Genomic DNA, 15577 nt, shown 5'->3' with positions numbered 1-15577 from the left:
GAACATGCTTTTATTCTGGTTAAATATAGCAATAAGCTTTCAGAGTAATATTTTATAATCTAGATATAAAGCAGAGCGTCTTGTGTATTTTCTAAAACCTAAAAGTACACAAAGGTAGGATGTTGCATCACTACAGGGCTGGGCGATATGGCTTAAAAATAAATTCTGAAATTTTCCAAACCAGATCTGATTCCAATTTTATTTTTTAATTGGTTACTTTTCTGAAAAAGAAACAGCAAATGATAGAAAATATTTTCAAAAAGTGGCTTGTAATTCAGTCATCTCTTTTACGACAGAGTATTAGGGGAAATATATGTACAATTATGAAAACGGTCATAATATTAGCAGAATAAAGACACAATTTTACCAGCAGTTTGTCTTAAAGGTGCACAGAAAAAGGAATAAAGTAAAAAATAATGAGAATAAAGTTATAATAGTTTGAGTAAAGTAAAAAGTTGAAATGAGGAGAATAAAGTTATATTTATATAACTTTATTTTTATTTTATTTTTTTTATTATTTGGCCGTAACACTCCGTCGTACCAAAGAGTGAATAGAGGGAGAGAAAAAAACCCTACATTTTCCAATAATTAAATCTTAGAAAACCAAAGATTCGATTAATCGATCAAGTCGATTTATCGCCCAGCCCGTTATTGCTGTGCAGTTTGATCATTAACACACTAACATTATTAGAAATAAAAGTCGCTCACAGCCAGGTTTTCCCAGCCAGGCTCTGGTTCCAGTGGGAACTCCCTTCATCCACAAACACGCCCATTTCCACCAGGACGGGTTTCGGGATCGGGTGGGCGTGACGGGACACGTACAGGTTTCTCAGGCTTTCCGTCATCCGCGACTTGTTATACTCTGTACACAAACTTCCGGTCAGACTCGGAATACACTTCACCTCCCATTTGAAATAGAATCGGCCATATTGGAGAGGGCACACGTCTTCTAAAACTCCGGCAGACAGGCGGCGCTCACAGGTTCCCAGCAGGTCGTCGTCCCATTTGTTGTCTTCATCCCAAATTTCAAACCGCACCACGCTTCCGGAAGAGATGTCCCTGGTTTCTAGGTCAACGATGGCGCCCCACTTTGGGTTGTTGTTGTTTACGATGGTGGAAGAACGGTAAACCTCCTCTTTATTGACAAACACCTTGACGTAGCCGTCCGTGCCGCCGCTGTGGTCCCCCCACAGACTCTCGGCCTTTATCACCGTGATGAAGATGCGGGCCATTCCCTTCCGGGTCGGGCAGCAGTCAGAGTTCACCGCCGGTTCGTTGTGGCACTGGCAGACGCAGGAGTCCCTGGAGTCGGTCCGTATTCCGGCCTGACAGCGCTCGCTGCAATTCTTCCACAGGCCTTTCTCCAAGATGTAATGGCTGATGGCTTTGCGCAGGTTTTTCCTGACCGGAGTGTTTTCGGGGAGCAACTCGTGGAGCGACGAGAGGGAATACGAAATGAGGTCTGGATACTGTGGGACCGAAGTGAGCCATTCCTTGTAGGCTTCTGGGTTTTTGTTGGAAGAAAAAAGAAGGTCCGAGTCTGTGGTGAGCCCACCTTTTATTTCTGTGAACCTGGAGACAGAAATCAGAGGATTGGGACCAACTAATAATAATAGCAAAGAATTCTGACTAATTTCTGGAAAGTCAGAATTTCTCAAAAATTGAGTTTTTTCTCAGAATTTTGACTTTAATCTCAGATTTCTGACTTTGTTTCTCATAATTGTTATAATCAAAATAAAAGGAAACTTTTATTAAAACAAGTTGGCGGCTTTGGGCATCAATCTAAACTATGGAAACCTGAGTGCATTGGTGGAAAAAAATTCTTATTTTCCAAAAAATAAACCTTCAACACCAAAAATCTGACGAATCAGTTTTGTGGATTGATCGCCGAGCCCAGGTAGAAGTGTAATCAGTGTGCTGTACCTGTCGCTGAAGGTGTCGGAGAAGGATTTCTTGCTGTCCAGCTTGTCTGCAGACGCCTGGCAGTGCTTTGTCTCTGCTTTCACACTAACTTTGACGCTTGCTGACGCTTCGGCCTCCAGACACATTTGGATTTCCTCTGTTTTCAGACCCTGGAGACTCGCTTCGCAATTCGCGATGCTGGTCACAGACTGGATCTGTCCTCCCAGTTTCACCTGAAACAGCATTCAGCCCATTTAACCCTTTGTGCCCCGATCTCCTCAGTAGTCTGTTGTTACTCACCTTGGTGATGTAATGGGTGCCAAAAACATCAATCAGCGTGTAAAATCTGGACTTGTATTCTGGGCTGTAGACTTTAGGAAGCTTTTTCACTGCTTTGTTGAAATCTCTGTTCAACTTGGGAGAGCTGGACACTCTGTAGCTGCAGGAGCAAAGCAGAAAAACAGTGAAGCAAATCCAATTTGACTTCATTTAGTCTTGGTGGATTCTATCAGATGAACTGGTGGAGGTATAAACTCTTCACCTAAAGTTTTGTTTTTCCATCAGTTGAAGGGATTTAACCAAAGACTTACAAAATTAATTTGAATATGTATACATTTCTTTATCCACATTACTAAAAAAGGCCAAATAAACGATCTAACGAGGTGTAAATGCCCAGGCTGCACATCACCTCTGGCTGAGGAGATTCTAAACTCAGTTTAATGTTGCAAACAAGTTAGGAACTATTAGCACAAAATGCATCTAGATAGAAAAAATCCGTCTAAATCTGTTTACGTCCCTGAATGTGCATAAAGCAAACGTGTAAAAATAAAGGCTTTTGTGGTTTGATGAATACAAATGGAAAATTTTCATAATAAAAGGAATAAACTTCCACCAAAAAACAGAAACTTTTAGATTAATATCAAAGATTTTCTAAAAAGTCAACAAATGTTGACTTTTTCCATCTTTTTCAAGAAAATTTCTGAAATCAATCTCAGAATGTCAGTCCCCACCTCCTTTTTTTGTTTCTACAGATGTAGATGAATCCATATTTCAGATATAACAAATGCTTTAAAGTACAGCTGAGATAACATGCATGACGTCTGGTAAGTTGAAAGTACCATAAATTCATTTCTCCATTTAAAAACACTAAATAATTTTAGCGTGGATTATTTTCTTTAATTTTCCTGATCAACAGTAAATCAAACACGCAACATTGATGAATGAAATTGCCTGAATGAAAAGTTTTGCAGTTTCCTCATTTTTTTGGCCAAGAAAACAATTTTAATATATTTGCAGCAGCAAAAATGACAAATCTCTTCAAACAGCGTTTGTTTTTTGTGTTTCTACAAGCTGAATAAACGTGCGTGCCCAATGATGTTTTTGAGTAAAAGGTGGGGATGTTTGTGTCCCCCACTTCCGCTTCGCTGCATGTTGTTGTCATGGCCACAGTTTTTTTTAAAGAAGGTGCCAAACCTCAGGCGACAAAATTTCTACAAGTAATAGCAGAAAGTAGACATAAAAACATAAAACCTCGCTGGTCTACTTGGCCTAAGCAGCGTGCAAAAGAAGACAAAGGAACAGTTCGTGCTTCAGTTTCAATGATTTCTTCTCTACTTTTGAAAAAATCTGATTTAAAATGAACAGAGCAAAAACAGAAAAATTAACAAGAAGAGATTTTTGAAATGGCTTATTTTTCAGACAACTATAAAACATTAACGTATTACCAAATAACAGATGTTTTTTTTTTTTTTTGCAACACTTGGAGTGTTTTAAGAAGCAGTTGGGAGACAAATTGAAGAATAAAAAAAGTAAATTTTTGCATAACAGGTCCCTTTTCAGAAGCATTTTAAGTGCTTCTGAAACTTGGGTTTGACCTGAAGACATTAATTGTTTTGCAGAAGGTTTTTCTTACCTGTAGTACTCACAGGACATGCTGGTACTTGCAAAGCTGAACTTGTCATTCTTTGTTTTCTCCATGGAGTATTCAGCCACCTTTGATTTGGTCCCAGCCAGCATCAGGCTGCCAGATTTACCTTTCATTTCGACTTCTAATTCGGCCTTCCAGTTGTTCTCAACGGAGGAGGTGCTGGAGCTGACCAGAGACTCGCTGGACTTGTGGAGCCTGGAGGAAACTTTAGCGCTGCAGGTCTGCTTGGCCCTCCAGTCCAGCACCGACAGGGGCAGCTTCATCTTTTTGCCCTCCAGAAACGGGTTAGCGCACAGAGTGCAGGTCTTATCTTTGCGTTTCCACTGATTCATGTCGAGCACAAACGCAGATTTACGCTCCATCTTGGTGATGTCGAAGCCTTCCCCAGCTAAGTTGGATCCAGGAGCGAATTCGGCCTCCTGACACTCTCTGGGCTTCCCATCGGTGCAGGTTGCAGTCGAATACTGAGGGAGGCAGAGCAGGAAGCTGGCAAAGACGGAAAAACTCAACAGCAACATGCTGCTGTCCATGGAAGTAAACTGAAAAAGAAAAACTGTTTCTTAGCTAGATCTATAACAAAATAAAAACTGTAATTAAATTAAATGAAGACTAATGGGGGAAAACTGTAACTAACTGGAACTATATTATGTGTTTAGAAAACTGACACGTTTATGAATCCGTTTATTAGCCTTTGGTATTGATGTGTAAACAGTTTACATCAACTGTCGGCAGTAACGGCACTCCATAACTCCATGACCTGGAACAAACTTGCAGAAAACTGTTGAAACGCTGAGTTCTTTAAATCTAGACTAAAATCCAAGCTATTTAAAGTTGTTTTTGAATCATAGTAAATGAAACATTGACTAACATTTTGACAGCACTTAACAAAATGTAACATATTTACCGGTTTTCTGAATTGTTGACTCTGTATTTTTGTGTTTTCATAATTGGTTGTTGCTGAAATGTTCTGTACAAATAAACTTGATTGATTGAAAGTCTACAAAATGACGTCCTCTAAAGTTGGGATAAAACACCACAGTCAATAATTTGAATTCATTGTTTGAAAATAGTATATTTTTTGAGTATTCATTACCCCATGGATGTACACAGATTCGCAATACCTAAAAACCAAAGCATGAAAAATCTAACACTACTACTGTAACTATTAGAAACTAAATTGAAACTAAACATTTCACTAAAATTGACTAGTAAATACTAGAAAACACACTCTAAAAACAAAAAAACTTACATTTTATTGTTTATTTCATACAAAAAAATATTCTACTTAGCATGTGACGTCACTCTGTGAAACCCCGCCCACTCCGCCATGACCACCGTGAAAATCAACCAATCATGTCGTGAAGCCTGTGGTGACCAGTTACCGCTTTTATCGAGTTGATTTCTCTGTAAAAATGGTCATAAGGGGACGCGCGGTCGGCTGCACAGACAGACAAGGATGAAAACCAAACTAGCATCCCGATCCACACTCCATTCCAGTAGATGGCGGTAATGCACATCAATAAATTGCTTGCCTGCCGCCATAAAATAATAATAAGAAAAAAGAATCATGACTAGCATCTCAGTGTCATGGCGGATTTGCAGTGAAAACTTTCTACAAGGTAAGAAGACGCAGCGATCTTAAACTTGAAAAGTAGGTATGATTAGAAAGATATCAAATATAGAGTTATGGAGAAGGTACGTGTCTAACCCAGCGTAACTATGGAAACAATGCTCCTAGCCTAGCCTAGCCTATAAGGAAGAAACAGGTTAGCATCTCGTCTAATGTACGGTTTTGAGGCTTCTCCGGTTGAAGTGGAAACGCTGTTTATGACAAAGTGAAAAAATCATGTGGTGTTAATTCAGGCAAAGTCGGTCATTTGATCAGCACGTCTGGAGGGAGAAGGTTTGGGTCGGTTTTTAAGCTAGCCGTTTCAAACTTTTACCGCCGTCTATGAGCCCCAATCAGGTGAGTTAGCTTCACAGAGAAATTAGCTTCACAGAGAAATTAGCTTCACAGAGAAATTAGCTTCAGAGAGAAATTAGCTTCAGAGAGAAATTAGCTTCAGAGAGAAATTAGCTTCAGAGAGAAATTAGCTTCACAGCGAAGCTACTTTCTCAGAAAGTAGCTTGTGAAAGTCCCGGGATTATCTCTGTGATAATCCCGGTCCTCATTTCCGACGTCCATCGTGACGTAGTTGTAAAGGGTCATTACTGTCCAAATAGGATCTTTAACACGATTAGGGGTTAAATAAAAAGTTAAGATCAACAATAAACACAATAGAGATATAAAACTGCAGTTAAAACTACTGATTCAAAACTATTAAAAAGTTAGTACAGTTATGATTCATCTTTAGCTCATTCTTAATGAGTCATGGATGCCAGTTGTAGTCTTAAACTCATGAAATACTGACTGTCCAACCTAAACTAACTGTTTTTTTTGCCAAGAAAAAAGTCATAACAAAATAAAACTAAACTGTATCGAAAAAAACCTTGTTCTCCTGACCTGATTGACCTGCAATGTGTCCAGATGTTGCATGAAATCTTTATTTCAAACATATTTCATGCAGCTCTGAACAAAGAAGATTAAATCTCTTGTCAAAACCTTGTGGGTATCGTTATATCTGTTATCTCTTTCATCTCTTTCACCTCTTTCATCTACGACTTTCATCTATGACTTTAACCTTAATCTCATATGCCTTTTTTTTCCCAATTTGCACTACCAAGATGAAAATGGTCAAAAAGAATCAATGATTTGCTTTACTCTAGTTTTATTCAACATTGTGTTGAGATGTGCGCCACAATTTACAATAAAGGAGATTCCATCAAGCATTTTGGTTTATTGGATCTGAAGCATTGTGGTTTGAGAAAACTTGAGTTGGTAAATAAAAAGCTGCATATAATCACTTGAGAAATGCAAAGTTGCATATCATTAGCAAGTTTCTCATATCTGCAACCACTAAGAGCATTGGCCGCTGCAAAAGAAATGTAGGCCTGTTGCAAGAAATCAATTAATCATATTGATACATTAAGACTGCTCAATAGTTTCTGTTTGCATTACTTATTCTTTTTCTCTTTTCTTTCTACCTACCAAAAACAGGATGACTAAAGTCTTCGGTTTGGTGCTTTGGTCTCAATTAGCCGTGTTGTTGAAGGACAATTCTGTTTCCACAGACTTTTGTGTATTTATTTTGAATATTTAAAATATATTTTAGTTCCAGTGTTAAATGTTGACTAGAATTTAAAGTTTATTGATCTTTCAGTATATTCTTGCATTATGATGTCATTATTACTTGGAAATGGTGTCAAAACAATAATATTATTATCATAATAACTTAACACAATAGCTTTTTATCTCCTTATGAATTCAAATATTTTCATGATCCACTGTAAGTATTTTCAAAGCACATTGTGGCTCTCAAAGTATGTAAACCCCTATTAAAATGCCATTTAGTTAATATTTTTATCCTGTGTAGCTCAACAGCAAATAAATAATTCAGCTTGAGTGTTACAGAAATGTCCACCTAATTTCAACATTCAGTCTTGATTTTGTGTCATTTCCCGACTCCACCATTACAAAGTTATCCAGATAAATGGATAACTTCAAATCTGGAATTGGAATCCAATGAGTTTCTGAAAACTAACATCTTTCTTCTTTTTTGGATTTCCAGATGACACCATAAAATTTCAGGTCAAAACAAATTAGAAAAAAAAAGCAGTTCCATCTGAGGAAAAGTAACCCCTGAGCATGATTCTGCCACCACCATGTCTAACTGTGGTCCTCTTTTTGTTTTGTCCCAAACATTTTCCTTCTCAACATTTTGGAATATTTTAGCAACATCTGGATATTCTCTTTAAAAGAAATTGTCTCTACCAACCTTTAATTTTAGTTTTTGTGTCACATTATTTACATTTACTCAAATTATTGACTTTCCCCCCCCTTCCCTTCATCAACATGATAATTTCTGCACTTTTGCTCAGTATGGTAAATGGACTGAGCTTATATAGCGCTTTTCCAGTCATTTTGACCACTCAAAGCACTTTACACTAGACTCACATTCACCCCTTTGCACTCACAAATGCACACACATTTATACACCCAGACGCAGATTGGTAGGCAATTGGAGGTTAAGTGCCTTGCCCAGAGGCACATCGACATGTGGCAGGAGGAAGCTGGAATTGAACCTACAACCTTCCGATCGCAAGATGACTACTCTACCATGCAGCCACAGACGCCCCCTAATATCAATAGTAATTAATATTAGAAAATTATTAACTAAAACAAGCTCCAATACCTTGATAAAAACTTGTCTTATTTCAAGTGTACAAAACTTCGAAACTAAACCAAAAATACTCGGTGAGATTTTGTTTTTGCAGTGCAGAAGGCTGGTGACGTTTATTTCTTCTCAGCTGTATTTGATAAAGACACAAACGGCTCATAGAAGTTAAGTGAAAACAGTGCTAAATATAATCGAAACTTTGCCACAAGTATTTTTTTTACCCATTCGGATGATCTAACTAAGCATGCATGCACTTGTTTAAGTTAAAACGCATTGATTTCATAGAAAATCAGGGACGACTCACCGATCTGTTGCTGTTCTTTGTGCAGGAGTGAAACTAAGTGAACATATGTCGATATGAGGCGTTTAACGTTCAGAGAAACGGGGCAGGAGGTGGTGAGGGGGTTGAGGTGACAGTGGTCTTAAACGAGTGCAGGAAGAGCATAAAAAAGTGTGGTCGAAAGGTTTCGTATGCTTTTCCTCAGAGCAGCAATGTAAACTCATACTTCTAACGTATGAGAGGAAACTCAGGCCAGTTTATCAGTCAGAGAGAAACCAAAGACCAAAAAATGTCATTTCCCCGAAAGAGTGGAGGGATGTAGTCATATTTTATGAGAAGAGGAGAAAAACTAAGTCAGACTGTTGGAGAAGAAGTTAGGCTCTATTAAACCAGCAAAAAGGAAAAAGAGATGTATAAATAAAACAGAAAAGCACCAGTTGAATGTAAATCATACACAATGACAGTTGTCACACCACTGAAGAACTGAAGGTGACCTTTATTCTTCCTGAACAGATTAGAATAGGTCTATGGTCTACACAAAACACATTCATAAAAAAATTTTTGTTGCAAAAATCATTCTTGGTCTGCTCAGTTCAGAAGGAGTTGTTTTAGGGCCTCTGTCACTTTAAATCCATATAAAATGCTGCTACTCCCCCCCCCCCCCCCACACACACACACACGCACACACACACACAACTCAATGGCTGCAAACAGAAGGAGAATTATAATCGTCTTTGAACATTTTACAAACCAAGGGCGCATGCAGAATATTATGGCTGGTACGCTCAATACTACCACTGCACCCTGACCCACAACAGCACAACCACATCTCCAACACAGACATGAAAGCAAAGCCTACCCCTGTGGTGTGTCTGAGACATCCAGAGGAGGAGAAGGTGAAGCAACAGTGTTTGCTTAATTTAAACTCTTTTTGCAAACGTTTTGACTAGATTTAACTGTTTAACCCACAGTCTAAGCACAACGCTCAGAGAGTGTGCAGCAGATGTCACTGTTGGCCAACCGGGTGACTCGTCTGCTCTTCAGTTTGAGAAACCACAAAAAAGGCTCATAAACGACAATCCTGTCAAATCTCAAGCGGGATCCAAACAACCGCTTAGAACTAAAGAAGTTTTCAAACTCGGCTCATTAATTTTTAGCTTACAGAAAAAGCACCAGGCCGCCAAATGAAGAAAAGTTAACTGACCAATATCATTTAGTCTTTGGCGTGCCCACCTCTACAGACTCGTACAAATGTTCACTACGTTTTGTCGCAAAAGTTTTTTTTTCTCCTCAAAATTTGCTCACAGTAAAGAGTCTCAGATAATAAAAAATCCAAAAACTATTTCAAGGTACGCAGAGTGTGCACAGCTGCAGGCGCTACTGATGCAAGCATCTTTTCTGAATCGCTACGTCAACAACAGAACAGCTGATTTTCCATAAAGCGGGAAAACTAGTTGACTAACCATGCTGGAGCTTCACTTGGGTTGCTAGGTAACGGGGCCAGGCTCAGCTGGAGTTGCTAGACAACGGGCAGGATCAGCTGGAGTTGCTAGGCAACGGGCAGGATCAGCTGGAGTTGCTAGGCAACGGGCAGGATCAGCTGGAGTTGCTAGGTAACGGGCAGGATCAAAAAACATTAAATTGTTGCTAAAAACAGTCCGAGTGTTTTTTTTAGATGTTCTTCAAATGGAAGTAAAAAAACATGCAAAAGTGAATTTTTGATTAAAATGCTATAAACTTTTTTTAATTAGTAATGCTTTGCAAGGGTGAGTACAGAATAATTCAGCAGCGTAGAATATTCAAATAATAAAAATAAATTAGTTCAACATAACCTGGCCTTCAATAACAGTGAAAATGAAGACATTAGAAACACAAAGTTATTCTAATTATTTGTAATAATCACAGTTGTCATTTCTGTAAGAGAAAACAGATGTTCATTCATGACTTTGGCTTGGAATATAGTCAATTATGCAAAAATGTTTATAGTTCTTTAATCATATGGTGTATGGAAATAAGTAATGGCCTCACCTGTTTTCAAAAGGAGATGTTAGGCCGTGCATGATGACTACTTTAAATAATGAACAAATGAGTGAACAAAATATATCTGAAACAAAACATGACAAAATCACAAAAATAATTCATGAATGGACCAAAATTACAAAAATCTGAGTTTAACAGATGGTGAAACATTTGTACGATATATGTTTTCATTACACCTACAAGCAAGCAAAGTGTGTTTATCTTTCTGTCTGATTGCCTCTACATCAGGGGCCGTATAATTATTTATTTTTAAATTATTTTTTTAGAAAGAAACAATAGTTCTTAGCTTTTTTTCTAAAAGCATTGTCATATAAAGCAAAGGGTGCAGATAATAAAACAATCTCAGCAATAGCGAGCCAGCAACTTTTTAAAATCTCATTGCAAAAAGACAATTGTAGCAAGTATTTTTGTCTAGTACAACCATCTCAGCAAACTTGAAATAAGACAAAACTAACTTACAACTAAGATATAGGAGCTTGTTTAAGTCAATAATCCCTTAACATTGATGAAATGGTTCTATTTCCACTGGCAGACCATTTCACGTAACATGGAAAAAATGTCTTGTTATAAGTGAAACAATCTGCTGATGTATCCAGTACTTTTTCCATCGATATTAAACGGGACATATGCTAAAATTTGCATGATGTACTTTTTTGTACTTTCATTTGGTTCTTTGATGCTACTTGAAAAATCTGTCCAGTTTTTCACAATGAGTAAATGTTTTTTTTTTTGTGTTTGGAAAAAAAGCCTTTCAAACATCTCTGGAAATTAACGTCACAAATCAGAAACCCAGGCCTGTTACCTAACAACCCGAGTGGAGCTCCACCTGTTACCTAGCAACCCGAGTGGAGCTCCACCTGTTACCTAACAACCCGAGTGGAGCTCCACCTGTTACCTAACAACCCGAGTGGAGCTCCACCTGTTACCTAACAACCCGAGTGGAGCTCCACCTGTTACCTAACAACCCGAGTATAGCTCCACCTGTTCTAATAATGGGTCACATTTCAGGAAAACTTGACTTAAAACAAGCTCCAATATGTTGGAGAAAAGTTACTTGTAAGTTATTGTTTTCTTATTTCCAGTGTATGAAGATATTTGCACTAGAAACTTGCCCACAAGTAGTTGGTATAAGTTTGTGTTTTTGCCTTATTTAAGATAATATGTTTGGCTTTTAGCAGTAAGACTCTGGTTTTTCCTAAAAGTTAACTTTGTGGACACAGATTCGTTCAGAAACACCCCCATCTCCAGCAGCATGGCTTTGGGAATAGGATGGGCGTGACGTGACACGTAAAGCTTCTTCAGGCTCTGATTCATCGGTGTTGGTTGATACTCTCTGCATGAATCGCCGGTCAGACTCGGAGCACATGTCACTTCCAGTTTGAAGTACAGCCTGCCGTGGTTCATCGGGCAGATGTCCTCCTTGATGCCTTTTTGCAGAAGCTGCTCGCAGGATCCCAAGAGGTCGTCGTCCCAACCGTGATCCTCGTCCCAGACTTCAAATCTCACTTTGTTTGCTACAGACAGATCTTGCGGACCCAGATTTACCACCATATTCCAGTTTGGGTTGTTGTTATTGGTGATGACTTGTGAACGGTGTTCTTTATTACCGTAAATGACTTTCACAAAGCCGTCTGTGGATGTGAAGGAGTCTCCCCACAGACCCGTAGCCCTCTGTGCGGTGACAATCACCCGGGCCATGCCTTTCTTCGTCGGGCAGCAGTCCTGGTTCACCGCTGGATCGTTTTGACACTGGCAGACGCACTGATCCCTCGAATCTTTTCTACAACGCTCGGTGCAGTTGACTGCCAGACCTTTCTCCAGGATGTAATGGGAGATGGCTGAGCGCAGGTTGGACCATGTTGGTGATGTAGGAGGCAGGAGTTGATGGAGAGCGCCCAAAGAATACGAGATTATATCAGGGCTTTGTGGAATCGACTTGAGCCATTCCTTGTAGGCTGATGGGTCTTTATCAGAGGAGAAGAGGAGGTCTGGCTCTGTTGTATGGCCCCCTTTGATTTCTGTAAACCTGTTGAGAAATACAAGATTATACAATATAATCTGTTTTGTAGCAATGAAACATTGCACAACATAACCTTTGTGTAAGTAACATTGCACTTAAATAAACGCTCTAAATAACTTGCATAATGCTTATCCTTTGATAAAAAGTTAGCTAAAAGCTAAAATAGACGTAAAAATAGGTCAAATTGATCTCTAGATTGTCATGAAATGTGGTTTTTGCCACAGGACTAAAATATGTACAGGAACTTGGAATTGTGTTTAAAATAACAGAGCCAAAAGTAATTTAGTTTTTCTCAGCAATTACAATATCTCAATAATATTGGTATCAAAACAAAGCAAAAACACAAATTGTACCAAAAATTTCAGTCACGTTTCTAGTGCAAACATCTTAGTACATTTCAAATAAGACAAACCTAACTTACAAGTAATTTTTCAGCAAGATGTTTAAAGTCAAGAATTACTGAATATTGGCAGAAAATATTAGAAAATACCAGATTTTTTCACTTATAGTTTTTTTAATGCCATAAATAAAATAATCTTCTAGTTGAATTAGTGTTTTTTTTAAAATCAATATTAAAAAATAATTTATCTAAAATAGCTATATTTTACTGAAAAGTTACTTGTAAGTTAGTTTTGTCTTATTTGAAGTGTACTGATATATTTGATCAAGGAAGTGTAACGTTTTGTTTTGCATTGGAAAAGAAACGCATCAGACTCCAATCGGCAGAAATGTAAGAACACGCCTCTTCATTAGTTTAGAAAAGTTTAGAAAAGTGAATGAATTCTCTGTACCTGTCGCTGAAGAGGTTTGAGAACGCCATCTTGCTCTCTGACTTCTCTATGTCCTTCTTGCAGTGTTTTGATTCGGTTTTTACCGTGACCCTGAAGCTTGCAGACGCCTCCACCTCCAGGCACATCTGCACCTCCTCTGCATTCAGGCTCTGCAGGCTGGCCTGACATTGGCGAATGCTGGTGACAGACTGAACATCTCCGCCCAACTTCACCTGTAAAGACACATTTTACAGACATATTTAACAATTTGGCCTAAAAACAGCGCGGTGGTGTTAAAGTCTGATGCATTGGTTTGTGTCACCTTGCTGATGTAATGGGTGCCGAAGGTGTCAATGAGTTTGTAAAACTGCGTCTTGCTTTCGGAGCTGTACACCGGAGGAAGTTGTTGCACCGCTTTGCTGAATTCCCTGTGCAGCCTGGGCGAGTCCGACACTCGGTAGCTGGTTTCAACGAGGCAGGAACAAAAATAAACAGTGAAACAAATGTTTGCAAACAAAATATTTGGGCCGCAACAAATGATTATTTTAGTTATTGAGTAGTTTATCAATTATTCTGACAAGTATTTGATTAATCAAATTTTAAAAATACACCTGTTATTTTGTCATTTAAATCTTTTTCAGACAATGCTAAAAGTTCATCTCTTGGCTATTTTTGGATTGAACAATTAGTAATTGAATAGCAAAATGTAGCTCTAAAAAGAAGGTTTTTCTTTTAGTTTTTTACATCATTTGAACCAGGTGAGGCTAAAAATGCAACTTGAGCAGTTTTGGGTAGAACATATTTATAGGCAAAGGCAGTGTTTTTTCTATCTCAAATGCAAAGTTTAAGTATTTTTTGTACAGTTTTGCCTAAATTACTGCTTCAGCAAATGGTCTTTTTTTAAGTCTATGTACTTCAGTTAGCAATTAATTGATTACTAAATTAGTGGACGACCATTACTCCAGGTGAATGTGACTTTCATACATTTTTTTTGACATATGTGTTGAAATTGTCACATTGTAATAAGAGTGTAGGCTGAGGCAGGTAATCCTCACACTATGCTGTATATCCAAGTCCTCTGGCTCTGATTGGTTGTTTTTGGTCAGGAGTTTTGTGTTTATTCAGATGGCGGAGTATATTGATCTTTTGATAGATTATCTGTCTCGTATTATAGGATGACAACATGGTGACAGTTTTAACAAATGTTACATACTGCACCTTTAACGATTAATCAAATACTAAATCAATTGACGATTAATTCAGTAATTGATTATGAAGTTTTTGTTCTTGTTTTCTTACCTATAGTACTCGCAGGACATGCCGAGGCTTGAGAAGCTGAACTTGTCATTCTTTGTTTTCTCCATGGAGTAATCGGCTACTTTCGAGTTGGTTCCAGCCAACATCAACGACGCACCCGTTTTTATAGTTTGAAAATCTAAGCCTACTTTCCAGTTGTTCTCAACGGAAGAAGAAATGGAGCTGACCAGAGACTCGCTGGATTTGTGCAGCTTGGACGACACCTTGGAGTTGCAGGACTGCTTGGCCCTCCAGTCCAGCACGGACAGAGGCAGCTTCTGCTTCTTGTTCTCCATGAAGGGGTTGACGCACAGGGTGCATTTTCTGTTCTTGCGTCGCCATGCGTCCATGTTGAGCACGAAGGCTCCTTTGCGCTCCATGGTGGTTATATCAAAGCCTTCGCCTGCCAGATTGGATCCCGGGGCGAAGTCTGCTTCCTGACACTCTTTGGGTGTCCCGTCGGTGCAAATACCTGCGGTACGCTGAGGGAGGCTCAGCAGAACGCCGGCACTGATGCACACATGCAACAGCAACATGTTTCTGTTAAAAAAAGACATTTTTATTTGACAATTTAGCTTACAAAGCCATCAAAAGCAATAGAAAGCTGGATTGTTATCAATTGGTTGGTTTTTGGTGCCTTTCTTTTAAAAATCTCTCTGTCATGAGAGAGATTTGCTATGGTGGAGTATTACAGCCATACTAAGAAACTTTTTTTAGTATTGTGAAGTCATAAGTTATCACAAGACTAAAGTTACGTGAGAATAAAACCATGATATTATTAGAATAAAGTCAAAATATTACCAGAATAAAATTACCACTATTCTTGTGAAACTACAATTTTATTTTAGTATTTTAACTTTATTCTTGTCATTTTTTGACTTTATTTTTTAAATTTTATTTTCTAATTTTACAACTAAACCTGAAAATGTTTTTTCAGGTTTGGTTGAAAAACATGTACATCAGTAATGTATTATTTACTGATGGTTAAATAATACATTGGCTTTGTTTTGTGTTAAAAATAACTTTAAATGTTTAATTGTTCCTGCTTATTGCCTTTTAACTCTG

General features: G+C 38.3%; 2 protein-coding genes across 2 annotated transcripts; both read right to left on the bottom strand.

Moving 5' to 3' along the window:
* Positions 1 to 2: 2 nt before the first annotated feature.
* On the bottom strand, positions 3 to 8508 carry LOC129373728 (perforin-1-like). Its single transcript, XM_055051791.1, has 5 exons — positions 8411 to 8508; positions 3815 to 4368; positions 2203 to 2341; positions 1924 to 2135; positions 3 to 1572 (listed from the first exon to the last, which is right to left on the bottom strand). Exons 2-5 carry the CDS (start codon positions 4357 to 4359, stop codon positions 705 to 707), a joined length of 1764 nt encoding a protein of 587 aa, XP_054907766.1. The 5' UTR covers positions 4360 to 4368; positions 8411 to 8508; the 3' UTR covers positions 3 to 704.
* A 1650-nt stretch (positions 8509 to 10158) lies between these two features.
* LOC129373729 (perforin-1-like) lies at positions 10159 to 15048 on the bottom strand. Its single transcript, XM_055051793.1, has 4 exons — positions 14516 to 15048; positions 13539 to 13677; positions 13238 to 13449; positions 10159 to 12452 (listed from the first exon to the last, which is right to left on the bottom strand). Exons 1-4 carry the CDS (start codon positions 15046 to 15048, stop codon positions 11573 to 11575), a joined length of 1764 nt encoding a protein of 587 aa, XP_054907768.1. The 3' UTR covers positions 10159 to 11572.
* Positions 15049 to 15577: the final 529 nt, after the last annotated feature.

The sequence above is a fragment of the Poeciliopsis prolifica genome, unplaced genomic scaffold, assembly GCF_027474105.1.
Source record: "Poeciliopsis prolifica strain line A6 unplaced genomic scaffold, Auburn_PproV2 SCAFFOLD034, whole genome shotgun sequence".
In the NCBI taxonomy this organism is placed as follows: domain Eukaryota; kingdom Metazoa; phylum Chordata; class Actinopteri; order Cyprinodontiformes; family Poeciliidae; genus Poeciliopsis; species Poeciliopsis prolifica.
Note: the sequence above shows the minus strand (reverse complement) of the source record. Positions and strands in the feature narration are given on the sequence as shown.